Source organism: Symphalangus syndactylus, chromosome 7, assembly GCF_028878055.3.
Source record: "Symphalangus syndactylus isolate Jambi chromosome 7, NHGRI_mSymSyn1-v2.1_pri, whole genome shotgun sequence".
Lineage (NCBI taxonomy): Eukaryota > Metazoa > Chordata > Mammalia > Primates > Hylobatidae > Symphalangus > Symphalangus syndactylus.
Window position 1 is genome coordinate 38,996,407 of NC_072429.2, and position 17,594 is coordinate 39,014,000.

At 37.4% G+C, this 17,594-nt stretch overlaps 1 protein-coding gene across 2 annotated transcripts; it reads left to right on the forward strand.

Annotated features, from left to right (window-relative positions):
* Positions 1-2,676: 2,676 nt before the first annotated feature.
* SPINK1 (serine peptidase inhibitor Kazal type 1) lies at positions 2,677-17,312 on the forward strand. 2 transcript variants are annotated; one of them, XM_055284768.1, is made up of 5 exons: positions 2,677-2,737; positions 10,127-10,405; positions 12,295-12,326; positions 13,801-13,907; positions 17,188-17,312. In XM_055284768.1, the coding sequence occupies exons 2-5, from the start codon at positions 10,351-10,353 to the stop codon at positions 17,231-17,233; spliced, it is 240 nt and encodes a 79-aa protein (XP_055140743.1). In that variant the 5' UTR covers positions 2,677-2,737; positions 10,127-10,350; the 3' UTR covers positions 17,234-17,312. The 2 variants fall into 2 exon arrangements, with proteins under 2 accessions (XP_055140743.1, XP_055140742.1); XM_055284767.1 differs by having other exon boundaries at positions 10,160-10,405.
* The last annotated feature ends 282 nt before the right edge of the window (positions 17,313-17,594 follow it).

Consider the following 17,594-nt stretch of genomic DNA (forward strand, 5'->3'; position numbering starts at 1 on the left):
TGTTCACAACAGTAAAAGAAATAGCAAGTTTCCCTGTGTAACAGAAGCCCAAGTTGCTCACGATGTAATCAGAACAATGATGTACCCTTTTTTCTCCTTTTCCTGACTTACAATTGGTTTCCTACTCCTGTTGCTGCCAAGTAAAACTACTTGTCTTAAGCTTTGCATTGGAGAGGTGTAGGGGAGAGTTGATTCAAATTAATGTAATTTGTTTCCTTCCTCACCCCGATTTTCTAACATAATTTATATCTGTGAATTGATAACAATTCACATAGCATTTTCAAAAACTTATTTCATTGCATCCAGACTATTAATGTCTAAAAAGCCATCACATTTGTTTCACAAATGAAGACACTGTGGTTAATTGCCATCGAGAAGATCACAATATTACTCATTCAATACAGTTTATTCAGAGTCTGCTACCATGTGGTCAGTACACTATGGAAATACATAGAAAGGTTTCTAAACCCATGTTTTAATGGGAAGGGGCAGTTGATAAAAGAAGTCTCCTCAGAATAGCTGAAATTTAAACTGAGATACAGATGAATTTGTTCATAAGCAAGGAGTAAATCACAAAGGACCTCTTATGCAATGCTAGGGATTTGCATTTTATCGTAATTGCAAAAAGGAATTTTAAGTAAGGGATTTGCAGGATTAAACTGGGAATAGGGAGGCCAAAGGGTATAAAGTTATAGAGGTGAAAAAGTATACATATCGGCCAGGCGCGGTGGCTCATGCCTGTAATTCCAGTACTTTGGGAGGCCGAGGCAGGTGGATCACAAGGTCAGGAGTTTAAGACCAGTCTGGCCAACATGGTGAAGCCCCATCTCTACTAAAAATACAAAAATTAGCCAGGCATTGTGGCGGGCACCTGTAATCCCAGCTACTCGGGAGGCTAAGGCAGGAGAATCTCATGAACCCGAGAGGCAGACATTGCAGCAAGCCAAGGTTGCACCACTGCACTCCAGACTGGGCGACAGAGCAAAACTCCGTCTCCAATAAAAAAAAAAAAAAAAGTCTGGATATCTAACGTACAGCATGAGGACTATAATTAATAATATTTCATTGTATACCAGAAATTTTCTAAGAGAGTAGACAGATGTTAAGCATTCTTATCATTGTTTTAAAAAAGGTAACTATGTGAGATGATGAATGTGTTAATTGGCTTGACTGTAGTAGTCATTTAACTATGTATATCAAAACATTATGTTGTACACCTTAAAATATATAACAATTTTTACATGTTTTCTTAAAACATATATATATATATATAGAGAGAGAGAGAGAGAGAGTTGAGCATCTTGTAGTGCCCAAAAATAAAATTCTCAACAAACAAAATAAACATAAAATAAAAGTATGTCAAGTGCTATAGGAGCCAGTCTGAAAGCTCAACCAATGGAATGCCCAAACCTGGAACAATTTGACCACTAAAATAAATAGTGTATTATTGACTTATAACCAAAATGTTAAATACATATTCACGAGACTTTGTACTTATCTGTCTCAGTATTTATACTGATGTAAATCTTTTACTAAGTACATGAATGTATCAATAAAGAGGAAGAGACATATGTTCCTTATAGAGGAATTTGAAATGGTTTATGGAGATACTCTGTTCTCAAAGAGTTGAAGCTTAACTCATCATTCCCCAATGTGGGCTGCACTTACTGGCTTTCTTCCAAATAATGGGCTATGAAAAGCGGTCAAAACTAGTCTTATAGTTGAGAAACACCACCTGGGCCAGATGATAAAGTTTAGCATCATGGGTGATGTCATATTAATGGCATGTATCCATAATATCTGATGAGAAAGGTATCTGATCTCTTTAATTTGGAGGTTCTTTCCCCAAATCCCTAACTCCAGTCTACTCATGAGAAAAACATTTTTAAAAAATTGAGGGATATTTGAAAAAATACCTGACTACTCCTCAAAACTTGTCCAGGTAATGAAAAACAAGGAATAACTGATTTTCCTTAATCTTTTTAAATCTGTGCCAGAAGAGACTAAGGACGATCAGTTATTTTTTCCCACATTTAATGGTTGTGTTTTCTTAGTCTGTTCTGTCACAGATTAGAAGAGACTAAGGAAACACAATCACTAAATGTGATGTTATATCCTAGATGAGATCCTGGAACAGGAAAAGAATACTAGTGGAAAAACTACTGAAATCACAATGAAGTATGGTGTTTAATTAATGGTAATATGCCAGTGTTTGTTTTGTAGTTTTGAAAAATGTACCCAGGTAATGTAAAATGTTAAGAATTGGCAAAACTGGGTTAGGCATATCCATACATTTTCTGTACAAACTTTACAATTTTCTGACAAATCTAAAACTATCCTAAAATACATTTATATTTTTTAAAATAGCAGGACGCAATGAACAGTTAGGCAACTTTGACAAGTTGATAATCATCTGAACAGAGGAAGAATCAGCAAAACAAATATGGAGATAGAGACAAGTAGGTTTAACCTGGTTTGATGACTGATATGATTTGGCTGTGTCCCTACCTAAGTCTCATCTTGAATTGTAGTTCCCATAATCCCTATGTGTCATGGGAGGGACCCGGTGGGGAGGTAACTGAATCACGGGTGTGGTTACCCTCATGCTGTTCTTGTGATAGTAAGTTCTCACAAGGTCTGATGGTTTTATAAGGGACTTTTCTCCCTTTTGCTCAGTACTTCTCCTTGCTGCTGCCATGTGAAGAAGGATGTGTTTGTTTCTCCTTCTGCCATGATTGTAAGTTTCCTGAGGCCTCCCCAGCCACGTGGAACTGTGAGTCAATTAAACCTCTTTCCTTTATAAAATATGCAGTCTTGGGTATGTCTTTATTAGCAGCATGAGAGCAGACTAATACAGTGACAATGTTAGGGGAAATAGGAGGCTGGTGAGGGAAAGGGGAGAGGGATCACAGTGTTGGTGAGAGGCAAATCAAGTCACCAGTCCAGGTCCTCTCCCTCTTCAAGACCATGAGATGGATAGCCTATAGCAAGTAGGAGAGACCATGGGGAACCATGGGGGAATACTCTAGGCCTAGAATGATGGAAGATGAATAGAAAGATGAACGTAGATGAAAGATGAATTAGGAAAGTTGATGACAGATTAGATCAAGAGCCATGGAAAAGAAAAGAACAAGACCCAAGGACACTCTAAACCTAAGATTTGGAATAGTGGCTATGCTCTCAAGAGAACTGGAGAAATTTGGGAAAGGAGAATTGTTAAAAAATAAAGTAATCAGATATGTTTTATAAAGTATAAAGGTTTGAAATGATATCAGGGCATTATGTGGAAATGTTTCACAGTACAGTGAAGCCAACTAGAGTCTGGAGATATATACAATACATCTAGAAAAGTGAGAAAACATAAAAAAGGTCATATGAATTGACAAGAATAAATTCATTAATAAAACATAAGAGGTTTGGTTAAGAGTACGGGACCAGAAGCCAGAATCTACTGAAATTGTTTTTATGATCTTCATACACTCTCCCTCTTGCTATAGTTGTTCCACAGCCATTCTATATTTCCTTATCTGAAATGTGGTTATTCATTAATTGACCTTTTGTCCCCAGATATACGCTACTACCTTTAGCTACAGAATTCTTCTTTGATTTTCACATGTTACAAGAAACAATTGTTTTTTCTTCCAGTAAACACGTTTCTCAACTGGATGCTTCCTTGTCTTATGTTTGAACATTTAGTTAATGATTGCTATAGGGCATCAGTGCCAGATTGAGAGAAGAGCAAAGCTTCTGGAAAACGAGACTTAGAGGTCTATTAGCGAAAAGCGCTGATGGGAGGCATTCATAAAACTCTTGTGGGTCCAAGACAGGTGGCCTCCAGCACGGATGGCTTGTCTCTGTAAGAAAAGTTAATGTGGCTGGGCACAGTGGCTCATGCCTGTAATCCCAGCACTTTGTGAGGCCGAGGCGGGTGGATCACCTGAGGTCAGGAGTTCGAGACCAGCCTAGCCAACATGGTAAAACCCCCTCTCCACTAAAAACACAAAAAGTAGCCAAGTGCCATGGTGCTTGCCTGTAGTCCCAGCTACTCAGGAGGCTGAGGCAGGAGAATTGCTTGAACCTGGAAGACAGAGGTTGCAGTAAGCCGAGATCATGCCACTGCACTCCAGCCCAGGTGACAGAGTGAGACTCCATCTCAAAAAAGAAAGAAAGGAAGAAAAGAAAGAAAGAAAGAAAGGAAGAAAAGAAAGAAAGAAAGAAAGAAAGAAAGAAAGAAAGAAAGAAAGAAAGAAAGAAAGAAAGAAAGAAAAGAAAAGAGAAAAGAAAGAAAAATGTTAATGTAAGAGCAGTTTCAGAAGTTTCCTATAAATTGAACATACAATAAGGAAAGATTACACCAATATAAGGAAAGAGAAAGTGCAGGTAGTTGATCCCAGATTTGACATGAGCCACCATATGGCAGCAATAGTAGCAGTAGGCACAGGCACTTATTAACCCCTTTCGTCCTGGTCTGAGCTATGAGACTTACGTAGAGACATTATCTTCTTTATTCCTCATAACAACTTTGTGAAGCATCTACAGGTCCACAGTCCCTAATTCATGATTTCAAACCCCACAGAGGGGTTTGTTTTGTTTTCGTTTTGTTTCAGAAGTTTTTCTTTTGTTTCATTTTGTAACTCATTTGACAGCAAAATCTGTCAAGAGATGATTTAAGGATAATTATTTTCTCTACATGATACGTTTTGCCAAAGAATTATTGGTGTATTTGATTAAAGCGTGCTGTGCCAGGCACCACTGGGCTTTCTGAACTGCATCATATAATTTTTTAAAATTTACAAAAAAAAATGAATTTTAACACCCATCCAGCTTGAGGGTATTTGGAGGAAAAATTGTGAAAATTGAGGGTCATAAATGTGAAGTTTAGCTTAAAGTTACACATAGGTTTGAACTGAGGTCTGTCATTCTGCAAAGATTAGACTTTCAATCATTAAATGACATGCTGGAAATGTTACTATCTTTACAGCTGGCACCAGAATTTATTTTAGGGAAAGAAGTGTCTTTTTTGGGAAAATATCCTGAAAAGAACTTGTTAGATATGGTATCTCCAGAGCCAAGGTATCATCTGTTTCTGTTCTAGACAAGGAAAGAAACTGGTTGTTTCATTCCTGGCTGGAGAGGGTAGAAAAGAGAATGAAGAAGGAGTAACAAACATTTGTAAGTTTGGCTATTGCTTGGCGGGAAATGACCAAGAAAGACTTCCAGTTAAGAGTAGTTGTAAAGTCTGACATGTTTTTAAAATATTTTGTTGCCTAGTGTGTGATGCAATTCTTTGCAATCTTATTAAAGTCTACTATGCCCACAAATGCTTATAAGGCATGGATTTCGCACATGTTATCAGGTGCCACTGGATCTAACAGTGTACTTGACTCTGTAGATAAAAGGTCACGACATCCAGGAGTTTAGTAAAGGAGACAAATAAGAAAAATGAAAAATTAGAATTTCCAGTTTAATGTGCTATAACAGAGACACGCTTAATTGCAGGGTTTACATAGTTGAGGGGGCAACCGTTTCTGTGTGGCAGTATTAAATTAAGAATCCTGGCTTCTTGGAGTTTAAACCAATGTTCTAACCATGACATTAAGATTAAGTTTGTACACACACACACATACACACACACAAATCAGTAAATACCATATCTGTTAATCTGTTACCAGGAACAAGAAACTGAAATCTCTGTGCTTCAGTTTCCTTTCTTATAAAGGAGAGATAACAATGCTATCAGGATTAAAATGATGAAAATAAAATACTACAGTGACTGATGAATAGAAGCTTTTGAAAAATATTAGTAGTGACTACAGTGATAATGATGATGATGAGGATGTAATCAACGTAATTATTAAGTGATGGATTTACAAACTGCTATGAGAGGCAAAGGAAAGTGAGTAAATCATTCCTAATTGCATCAAGCACCACAGACATTTTACCCAAGCTGTAGAGGATGGATACAGCAAATAGGTACACATGCGACCTATTTGGAGAACAAGCAGTGGAATAAAAACAAGAGGTCATTTATGAAAAGCCATGAAATTCCCTAAATAATGAAAAATAAAAGTTGAAGAGTTAAGTTGCAGCTATGTCAAGGAGGTCTCCAAATGTCAGGCTAAGTATAATAAGCTGTATATCTCTAGTTTCTGTCATTTTTTTCTTACCAGTTAAACTTCGGGCACAGAATGTGAAAATCAACAGCTGCCAGCCCAACATCCCCATTCCAGCACGTATTATCAACATCCATTAGAGCAGTTCTCTTTGAGTTTTGTCATCACTCTTTACTCAGGTGAATAATTAGTCCTTGAATCAGAGGGGAATAGGTCATAATATGTTTGCTTGAGTTCCCAAAGATAGACATGCATAAATATGTACTCAGAGCAGTAAAGAAGAAAAGGAAAAGAATGTACACAAGGTTGAGCAATGTAAACACGTTCAATATGACTAATAGTCTAGCACGGTACCAGGATTTCTCTGGTTAATGCACTCCTCATCTCCCGGGGCAAACAATATTTATTCTGTCAAGAATTGATCGTATGAGGCCTCAATATATTTTCTATTGTTCTAATTCACAGAAGGAGCGTGATATTATTACTAGCTAGCAATTATAATTCCTGGAGATGTGAGGAATAATATTTTTGCACAATATTTACTTATGGTTTCTCGGTTTATTCTCACACCACATGAACACTGTATGATGTGTATTTTTGTAGTTGAGAAAATTACTTTACCCAGTCATGTCACAGTTGAAATGGCAGATTTATAATTGGAGACAGGCCCCTCTCTCCATGGGTTTTGTTTATCCTCTTTAACTTGTTGTCTGCAAAGGGCCATTCTCTGTCACAAATTTGGGGCCCGTTTTTAACTAGAATTCATCTTAGTATTGTAGTGATTTAAAAAACAAGATTGTCTGGGGTCCATAGGATATGTTTGTGTAGCAAAATATTTTTCTAATTACAGATTAGGATTGGTGAACTGAGATGGAATAGAATAAAAAAAATCTATCAAGAGTCCTCACCTATAATAAGACTATGTTTTGTTTTTTAACAACTGTGTTTGTCTGCTCCCATGTCTACATGTAATACATATACTAGGCTATAACCCAAAATTTTTACTTTAGGTTCACAGTCAAAATGTTTAAAAAGCACTGTGTGGTGAAAAGAGCCCAGGCTTTGGCATCAGGCAGGCCTAAATTTAAAGTTATTACTGCTGCTATTATTATCTAATGAGTTTCTGTGACCAACTCCCAGCCAATTCCCTTCTCCCCATACTGCTTGTGAAACCCAAGAAAAAATCCTTTTCTCATATATGAACCCTCCTTAACAGTGGTTATTGGAAGTTTCTTACTGGTCACAAAACTACTATTTAAATGATGATTTGAGATGAAAAGAACCAATATATTTTCATCTCAAATCAAATCAAATATGATCCAACCAATATCTATCAATGCTAAGACTAAACTCCATGAGGGCAGACATCATATCAATTTCCCTAGCACTCAGCCAAAAATTTTTATATAGTAAGGACTTGATGAATATTTGAATATGTTAATGGTTGACTGAACAAAAGGCCGAATGATGAACCAATGAATGGCTACTCAACCAGAGGCACTGGAGACACAGAAGTGAACAAGGCATAAACCTTGGTCTTCAGAAATATATACATTTATCACTTAATTTATGTTTTTAGCAAATATTTATTTAGCATTAATTATTTTCCAGACAATTTGTTAGGTGCTACAATAAATAAAGCAACTGTATTTGCTCCCTAAAAATAAAGAGATATTACATAATAATCATACAAATAGCTATAGAGTTGGAATTATTTTAAGTGCAATGAAGGATTTTATGAAGTCATACAATAGGAGAGATTAATCTAGGTGCAGAAAGAAGTAAAGGAAGACCCAGAAAGAATGGCTTCTTGAGAAAATACTGCTTAACCTTTTAACCTTAGAAGGTGAAAAGCTGTTTTGTATTATTTTGTTTTGTTGGTCCTAGTAAAGGGTAACAGAGAAATGACTGATGTAGCAAGGACATGACCAGATTCAGCAAGGAAGAATCTCTTGGGGAATAAAGACAGAAAGGAGCCAAGTCATGCAGAACCTAAATTCTTCCTGAGCATTCTGAACAATGAGAAACTGGACAGAGACATGATCAAATTTGCAGTCCATAAAGATCCCTTGACCGTTCTATGGGCAGCAGCTTTAAGGAAGAAATAACAACAAATATTGAGAAACTCTTTGCAGGAAATACAGAAACCCAGGGGGGAAATGATGGCTTTATCTTAGATATGACAGTGGAAGCTAATGAGAAGTGTCTGGGATTGAGGTTATTTTGAACACGAATCCAAGAACAGAACTTGGTAGCAAATTAAGTGTGGAAGATGATGCATAGAAAGGGGAAAGGGAAATGTCAGGGAGAACAACGAGGTTTGGGCTTGAGCGATCTACTGGAAAGAAAAGAAGCTGTAGGGAGAATAGAGACAAAAATACTGTGGTGAAAGATCAAATTAGTAGTATGGAACATATTAGATTTGAGGTAGCTGTAAAACATCAAAATAGTGATGTCAAGAACTAAACACTTCCAAAGCTTCCCTTTGGTAAAAACCAAAGTCCTTACTCTAGCATGCACTAGATGTAGACCCTCACTGCTTCCTTTATTTCATCTCCCATTTTGCCCTCTATCCCTTTGCTGGAGCCAGACTGTCCTCCTGGATGTTTCTCAAACATGTCAAACCAGCGTCAGCCTCAGAGCCTTTGCACTTACTAGTCTGTCTGTCTAGAATGCACATCCTTGGAATAATTGCATAGTTCAAATCCTCATTTCCTTCATGTCTCTGTTAGATATCACGTGAAAGGCAAGACCTTCTCGGATCATGCTATGATACATATCTCCTTAACCCTCCAGCACCCTTATCCTTCCTATCCTTTTCTCCATAATATTTATCTGATATATTTTACAATCATTTATTATTTTTTGTCGCCTGCCTCCCTCAACAAAAATGCAGTGGAAGCTCCATGAAGACAGAGATTGCTATTTTTATTTACTGATCTGTCTCAAGAGATAAATACAATTCTTGTCATGACTTGGGAAAGGTTTGAGATTTTATCCTACTTAGAAGCTAAGAAGTTAGCCTGCCACATTATAATGGTTTCTGGCTGCAGGCACAGATTCCTGGCTCAGAGATAAGGGACTTAATTATTCCACAGCAACAGCCAGAGTGTTGGAATTTGTTCTGGTTTCCCAAGCCCCAGTTTCCATCGGCCAGTGTAAGGCGCATCAAGTGACACTTGCAGAGAAAGTACAGTGTGTTAAAGGAAAGCAAGGCCAAGCTTTTGAAAACCCGAAATCTTTTGTAAAGGGCAATTAACATGGTCTTTGCCCTAGAAGGAGATATTAACTTTATTACACTAAACAGTAAACAAACCTGCCTTTTGATGCAGACGGAGACATTACATATTTTCTAAGGTCGTTTGTTATATAAACACCCTTAAAAAGATAGTCTGAAACAAAGGTTATCAGTACCTCTACTCATAAGACACACCAAAACATGAGAGAGGATGGAGAATTCTCTTCTAATAACACATGGTAGATATCCGGCTCATATTCTCTTTTACCCAGCACATATTCTCAAATGAAAGAGTAACCCTTTGAGTTAGGTGTTATTATTATTTTAATTTCCAGATAAATACACAGAAGCACAGCAGAAGTGGCTCCAACAAGCACCCTGTAGCTCCAGAATACACGTTTTAGGGAACTGAGTCCTCTTTCTCTCATGCTCTCTCTTTCCCTCTCATCTGCCACTCCATCAGCTACTTTAGGCTTTGTGAATGGGTGATGGAAAAATAGAGAAAAGAGAAAGAAGAATAAGAAAGGAAGAGTGGAGGAAAGGAAGAAAGAGTGGAGAGGTTTTACCCTACTTGGAATAAAATTCTTTCTAGTAGCTATCCATACCTGCTCATCTATCCAGAACTACAGAGTAGAAGGGATCTCTGAGTTCACCTTACAGGTGAGAAAACAGGCTTGAGAAGGGAATGACTTTCCCACAATCATAGAGGGAATTAGGGATCAAACTAACCACCAGAACTATTTTCCTGACAGAATCTTTGCCTTGCATGTTTCAGGCCCACCTGGCTCCTTTCACCTTTCTTACACAGGTGACATTCCCAGAACCTGGAGGCCAGGCTACGACACCGAATCAATCAATAACCAGGGAGATCTGTGATATAGCCCAGTAGGTGGGGCCTTGCTGCCATCTGCCATATGACCCTTCCAGTCCCAGGCTTCTGAAGAGACGTGGTAAGTGCAGTGCAGTTTTCAACTGACCTCTGGACGCAGAACTTCAGCCATGAAGGTAACAGGCATCTTTCTTCTCAGTGCCTTGGCCCTGTTGAGTCTATCTGGTAAGTGCTTTCACATATTTTTCGAATTTAAATAATACTGTTTTGATCTGTTGCTTTGTGAAGCACATTATCTTCTAGACTTTTGATGTAGTCTAGTCTTCGAGAGATCTTTTGGACCTAAAGAGATTAAATAAGATCAACAGGTAAGAATTATGTTGTAAGAGGGATTTTTAACCTACTATAAGGAAAACAATTCTACTAGTAAGAACTTCCCAGAAATAAAAATGTTTTCCTCTATTGATGTGGCTGACCCTTTGTTGGGATATGGTAGAGAAAAGGGGTAAAAATATTTTAACTTTAAGTATACTTCTAATTCTGTAAATGTGTAAGGCCAAATTACAAATTTTAAATTCTCATGGGATTGCATAAAACAGATAAAATAGCTTCCAGTTATTCAGTATAAAAGGCACAATTTGACTGATTAAAAATTTTTTTTATTGTATAGGCTTCAGTGTACTGGAATCATGTATAGTTTGTCAGATTTATCCCTGAATAGCTAATATATGTGATAAAAGGGAATTTTTTATTTTCAATTTCTAGTATTTCTTATTAGTATCTGGAAATACAAAAATTGCGTTTTGTGTATTTACATTACACATTTTGAACGTTTTGAAAGAAAGTATTCTGCTTGAAAAGATGGTGCACATATACCCCCAACTGCGTCTTGACAATGTTGACAGACAACTGTGAACCTGCAGAGCCAAGATCAGTTTCCTTTTTATCACTGGAAATGGTTAACGTTTTCAACTTCACCTCTCATGTAGCAAAGGATCCTGTGGAGAGCCAAATCAGCACTTTGCTAAGAAGAGGAAGAATATTGTTTGTTGTATTTGCTGAATATTTATGGCGGCAGTCAGTGTTCCCTTTCCCCCTCCTCATGCATGTTAATTAATACAAATAGATGCCTGTGATGAGCACCTGCTCTTCAGTTTTTAGACTCAACTAGATTCTAAAAGCCAGTGGGCCCCCAACAATATCAAGTTCTGACTATCCCGGGGGAAATTCTCCAAGCTCATAGATGCCTCACTAATTTTCATTAATTTAGATACAAAGAACTACCTCTTTGCTCAGATCACCTCAAAGATTGATGATATTAAATTAATTTTCATGAATGTTTCCTTATTTGATTGCTATCATATTAGTTCCCTTTCCCTTCCATGAACTTATCCACAGTTATCATTTCCTATATGTTGTCTGCAAAACCTCTGCTATTTTCTGGGGGAATAGAGATTAGCTACTTTGACTATCTGTAAATTCAACAAATGTGAGTTAGACCCATAGTCCATATGATGCAATTGTTGGAAATAGCTCTTTGGGACCTGTTAGTGATTTGGCAAAAGAACTCTATTTTTTCAACATTACTTACAAAAGGATATTTAAATATAATTGAAAAAGCTAACTTTGCATCAGAAGACCTGGTTACTGCTTATGATAACTGTTTCACAGCTAGTTATAAAAACTCTCCATACTTTCATCTGTAAACTGAGATAAAAATTATACTTCACTAATTGTGAGATTAAAGATCTAGTAACTGGTTTTGAGAATGTTTGTGAGGATTCAAAAGACAATTTGCTCAGTGCCTGATTCATTTCCAGCAGTAAGTGCATAATTTCTATTTTCAAGGAAGTAGATCAACTTCCTAAAACATCAAATCGAGATACTTTGGTCATAATCAAAGTTTTACTTAATCTTTCTAAGATTTCGCCAAGGAAGGGGTACAGGAAAATCAGTCAGATACTTTTGGAAGATTATAGAAATCAGAAAGGGTGAGGAATGAAAGAGCCTAGTAAAGAAGTCACAGTCTGCAATGAAAGCAGAGAATTCTGATGAAGAATGGATCTGACTTCTCTCATTTAGGACCCAACTTACCATATCTGATTTATTTCTAGGTAACACTGGAGCTGACTCCCTGGGAAGAGAGGTAAAGAGATATTTGTAATTTCTTATTTCTCAGACTGGAACAGTTTGATCCAACAAAAATGCAGCCTTGCTGTCACCTTTCAGTTTAGCCTGAAGTTAAGAGGAGTATGAATGCTAGGGAGGGTTAACGTGAGAAATGCAAACGGTAATAGTAGTTCCAACCCACAGGCATATATTGAAGGACAATTTCACTGATGTATAAGCAAGTTCCATATAGTCCTATAGTGCTTGCTGTGAAGGGGTTTTTATATAGACTAGTGATAGCTGTAGACAAGCATTTGGGGTGGAAGCCTTCTCAAGTTCACTCCAAGTAGCCCTTCCTCCTTACAGCCAGTTTGACCATGTTGGCATGCAGCTCTCCCAATCACCAAGGTGCGGCTCTAATTTATAATGAACGACAGAAAATAATAAACTAAGTTCTCCTTCTAGAAAAATATTCTAACTCTAACCTTTTCATATTTTTTTGTTTAAAAGGTAATTTCAGTAAATTTGGAGACCAGAGGAAGAAGTGTCCCTGTTCTCAGTACATTTATATCTAGTCAGAGACAGCTGATAGACCAAAAGTTCATGAATGAATATATTATTACATTGGTGATAAGTGTTATAAAAAAGTTATGCTGCCATTAAGAACTTGACCTAGTTAGAGAGATCAGGGAGGGTGCTCCGAAGTAAGGGAGGCATTATTTTGAGCCAAAAAAAAAAAAATGAGTGTTAGTAAAACAAAACTGGTGGGGAGATGTAGTAGAATAAAGTAGTTAAGAGCTAAAGCTCAGGAACTCTGACTAGGTTTGAATTCTGAATTTAGGAATTCCTTAGCTGGGTGGCCTTGGCTAATTTTATTGCTTTGTGCCTCATTATCTTCACCTGAAGAAGAATATAATACTTAGTTCACAGGATAGTTAGGAGGTTTAAACAAAATAATATATAAAATGCACTAGGACAATGTCTAGGACAATGACAATCATTTGATTATTATAAACTCTTACTAGAGTAGAATGCAAAGACTTCCAACACTGGACGATGCCTAGTGCCTTTAAGTGCCTAGTAGAAGACCACTGTGTGTGTGGACTACAGTGTACAAGGTAGAACATGCCCCAAGATGTGGCCAACCTGAGAGATGCTGGCACCCGCAGTAATTGCAAACTTGAACATTATTTCACCCATCCGTGTAAACCTCACAACAACACTATGAGATAGGTGGGAAATGGTAATATCATCACCGTTTTGCAGATGAACTGACTGAGTTTCAGAAGGGCCGTAGGACTTACTAATGTCACACAGCTTAGAAATAGCAGAGGCATGACTTAAAACAAGGTTTTCTGTCTCCAGATCTTAGGTTATTTCTCTTACAACACACAGTATCATTCTCCCAATCACAGTTATGCCCCAGAGAAATTAAAACCATTTCAGAGATTTTGCTATGAACTCAAGAATGGAGAATAATGGGAAATAATTCTGTTTAATTCCATTTTTAGGCCAAATGTTACAATGAACTTAATGGATGCACCAAGATATATGACCCTGTCTGTGGAACTGATGGAAATACTTATCCCAATGAATGCGTGCTATGTTTTGAAAATCAGTGAGTACAAACTTGAGTTTCTTTTAAACTATATATTTTAAGTTAGTTATCTTCAAGTGTACTGATAATATGAATCTCACCCTGAGAAAAGCAAACTATTTACTTTTTCCAAAAACAGTTATCTCTTTCTTATTCTCCCTTTTATATATTTAGCATTAAATATTATTTTTTAAAAGTCACTTGTATGATAAAAGCCTACATTTTTTACAGCAAAATAGTCGATAGCTTGGATTTTTATAAATCTTATACACACAAAATACCTTTAATTAAAAAAAATTATTAGTGGTTGCAATGATTGTGTTTTTTAAAGCCCTCAGTTATGCAAATATAAATTGCATAGCTTATATAACCAAAAGTGTATTTTCACTCATGGATATGAAAGCCAGTTTCAGTAAAGCTTCATTTTCTCAGTGTCCATAAGTAGGTGATGGGATACAGAGAAATAGATTCGACACAGATTTCCAATCTCACTCAGCAACTGAAATCTTAGCATGTGTCAAGCATTATGCTAATATTCCCTGTCTTACTTGTGCTTATGACTAAGAAAACATCATGAACACATATAGGCTGGCTTCTTATAACTTGCAGCAAATGCCAGAAGATGAGGTGTAAATAAAGTGCAACAGGAGTGAAGCAGAGATACATATTTTTTATTAAAAGGGGCCAAGAAAGGAGCCACGAAAAGAATAGAATGCCGGCCGGGTGCAGTGGCTCACTCCTGTAATCCCAGCACTTTGGGAGGCCGATGCAGGTGGATCACCTGAGGTCAGGAGTTCGAGACCAGCCTGGCCAACATGGTGAAACCCCGTGGTGGCAGGCGCCTGTAATCCCAGCTACTCAGGAGGCTGAGGCAGGAGAATCACTTGAACCTGGGAGGCAGAGGTTGCAGTGAGCTGAGATTGTGCCACTGCACTCCAAGCTGGGTAAGAATAGAATGCCATTTAAATAGAGCTCTGAATTTTGGCAATATCAAAAGAGCATGCCAGGTTAAATAAAGGTGTGGAATGAACAAAGCAAATAAAAGGTATTCCACGAGTGACTTTAGTTTTTCTGAGATTGACTTGACATTAAAGACTTTGACTCCGGCTCAAATGACTGTGTAAATTTCCATTATATTCTACTGCATAAATACCCTTTTCTCTAATGCAAACCTTCTTCTTGGGCTGTTTTAAACCATTTCGGAAAATTCTCAGAATTTAGCAAGTATTGTGGAAATAGGCCCCCTGGATGAGAGGTCTAATATCCTGAAGTTTTAGACCCAAAACATTAGGTATTCTACTTTGTAATGAATCCGTTTCCATAATTAAGACTTGTAAAAGGAATTTGAAGCCACCTGTTAGTTTTCTCATGACCCATGTTCTTGACATTAAGCTCAAACATCATATTTCCATCCAATGGGAGGAGAAAGCAAGAGAACAACAGCTTTGAGACTTGGGAAATTTCCAAGTGCCACTCAATATTTACAGTGAAACATTAGAAAAATATTAGTAGAGGGCTGGAACACCCTATCTGCTTAGTCTCTGAAACCTCCGAGTTTCTGCTTATTCTTTCTATTTGTTCAAAAATATGTAAATATGGGAGGCACATTTGTATGCTCGAAAACATGACCTCTCTTCCTATATTTCTCAGATAAGAAAATTTAGGTCTAGAGACAAAATGTTGCTTCCTCAAATACAATATATTTCCTAATGTATGACATTGCCTTTTTTACTGTTGATTAAAAGTCCCAAACTTATTACCTAGTAACTAAGGCCAGACGCTGACCCTAGTTTGAGACAAGTAGATAATACCAAACAAGGGCTTGCAAATCAGTCTTTTTGGTGATCATGTGCTTGGCAAATATATTCAATGAACACTTTTTCTATTCCTTCTACGTCTTCACAGGGAATCTGTACCGGCAAATTCTTTTCCGTAAACCTGCATTTCCAATAGAACCTTCTATAATGATGGAAATGTTCTATGTTTATGCTGTCTAATACATAGCCACTAGCCACAAAACAGTAGCCTTAATGTGGCTAACACTAACTTAAATGTGGCTAGTATAACTGATAAGCTGAATATTTAATATTATCTAAACTAATTTAAATTTACATAGCTATATGTCGATGGTGAATATATGAAACTAGAGTGAACAGCATAGCAATTCTTGTTTATTCTGTTTAGGTGTGTGTGCTTATGTATGCTAACTGATTTGGAAATCAGTATTAATGAGCAGTTAATGATTGTGGGACAAGAAAGCATTAAAAAGTCTTAAAGAGTTTGGCTGGGCATGGTGGCTCATGCCTGTAATCCCAGCACTTTGGAAGGCCTAGGCAGGCGGATCACTTGATGTTAGGAGTTTGAGACCAGCCTGGCCAACACGGTAAAACCCCGTCTCTACTAAAAATACAAATATTAGCCAGGCATGGTGGCATGCACCTGTAATCCCAGCTACTTGGGAGGCTGAGGCAGGAGAATCACTTGAACCTGGGAGGTGGAGGCTGCAGTGAGCCAAGATCACACCACTGCACTCCAGCCTGGGCAGCAGAGTGAGACTCTGTCTTAAAAAAAACAAAAAAGAAAAGAAAAGAAAAAAAAAAGTATATGGAAGTCAGATGTCCTCCAGCAATAGAGAAGTAGAAGAATTTTTGTAAGCCCGTACACTCAAAGAAAAAATGGTTAGAAAAATTAAAGACCTGGAAACAGTCTTCTAGGGAACAATTACAAAATTTAGAGATATTTAGTTTAGGGAAGAGAAAACTGGTTTGGTAATGGTAGTGTGGGGCGAACAGAGAGGTTTTATCTGGAGGGGAGGATGTTTAGAACTGGCAGGAATCATGTGGAATAAATATATGATTTACTTTTGTGAGATCTCACAGATATGAATCCCCAGAGCTCTAAGATGAAAAGTCAATCAATTAGAAGGTCCAACAATAGCTCAGGCATCAGCTCAGATGGAAACCTGGTGGCGAAGGCAGAGGCATCAGGAGCAAAAGATGCAACAACGGTTTTGAGTTTAATTTCGGGGGTTCACTGTAACACCCCGCGAGATCTGTAAAAACTGTAAGGACAGATATTTTTCCTTTCTGTTGTATCCTTAGTGTATTCAACAGTAAGCAATAAATATTTGATGAATTAATGACTAAGTGAATGTATAAATGAATGAAAGACAGATAAAAGATTATAAATCTCAAACCTCTCCAACTTTAAATGTAGCTGTTATTTTTCCCCATTTTTCTCCCATAGTCACTTTTTGATCAGTAAAGTTTAAGCTGATTTTTTGTTTTAATCTCTACTGCAGGAAGCGCCAGACTTCTATCCTCATTCAGAAATCTGGGCCTTGCTGAGAATCAAGGTTTTGAAATCCCATCAGGTCACCGTGAGGCCTGGCTGGCCTGATTGTTGAATAAATGTATCTGAATATCCCCTGTTGTTTCCATTTGCTTTTTCCTCGAAGGTATGTTTGATTATACCAGGGTCAGGGGACTTTGGCAAGACTCAGAATAGACCAAGTTTTAAAAACACCAGGAATTCTGTAATTTCAGAGAGAGTTTCCCTCACAATTCCTTTTCTTTCCTCATCTTTCTCACATCCTGAGGTCACTGCCTTAGATGTGATTGCAGATATTAAATGGCAGAGCACAGACGATCATGAATACAAGTAATTCTTTGAAGACTGGACTACTATTTTAAGGAACAATTGGAAAAT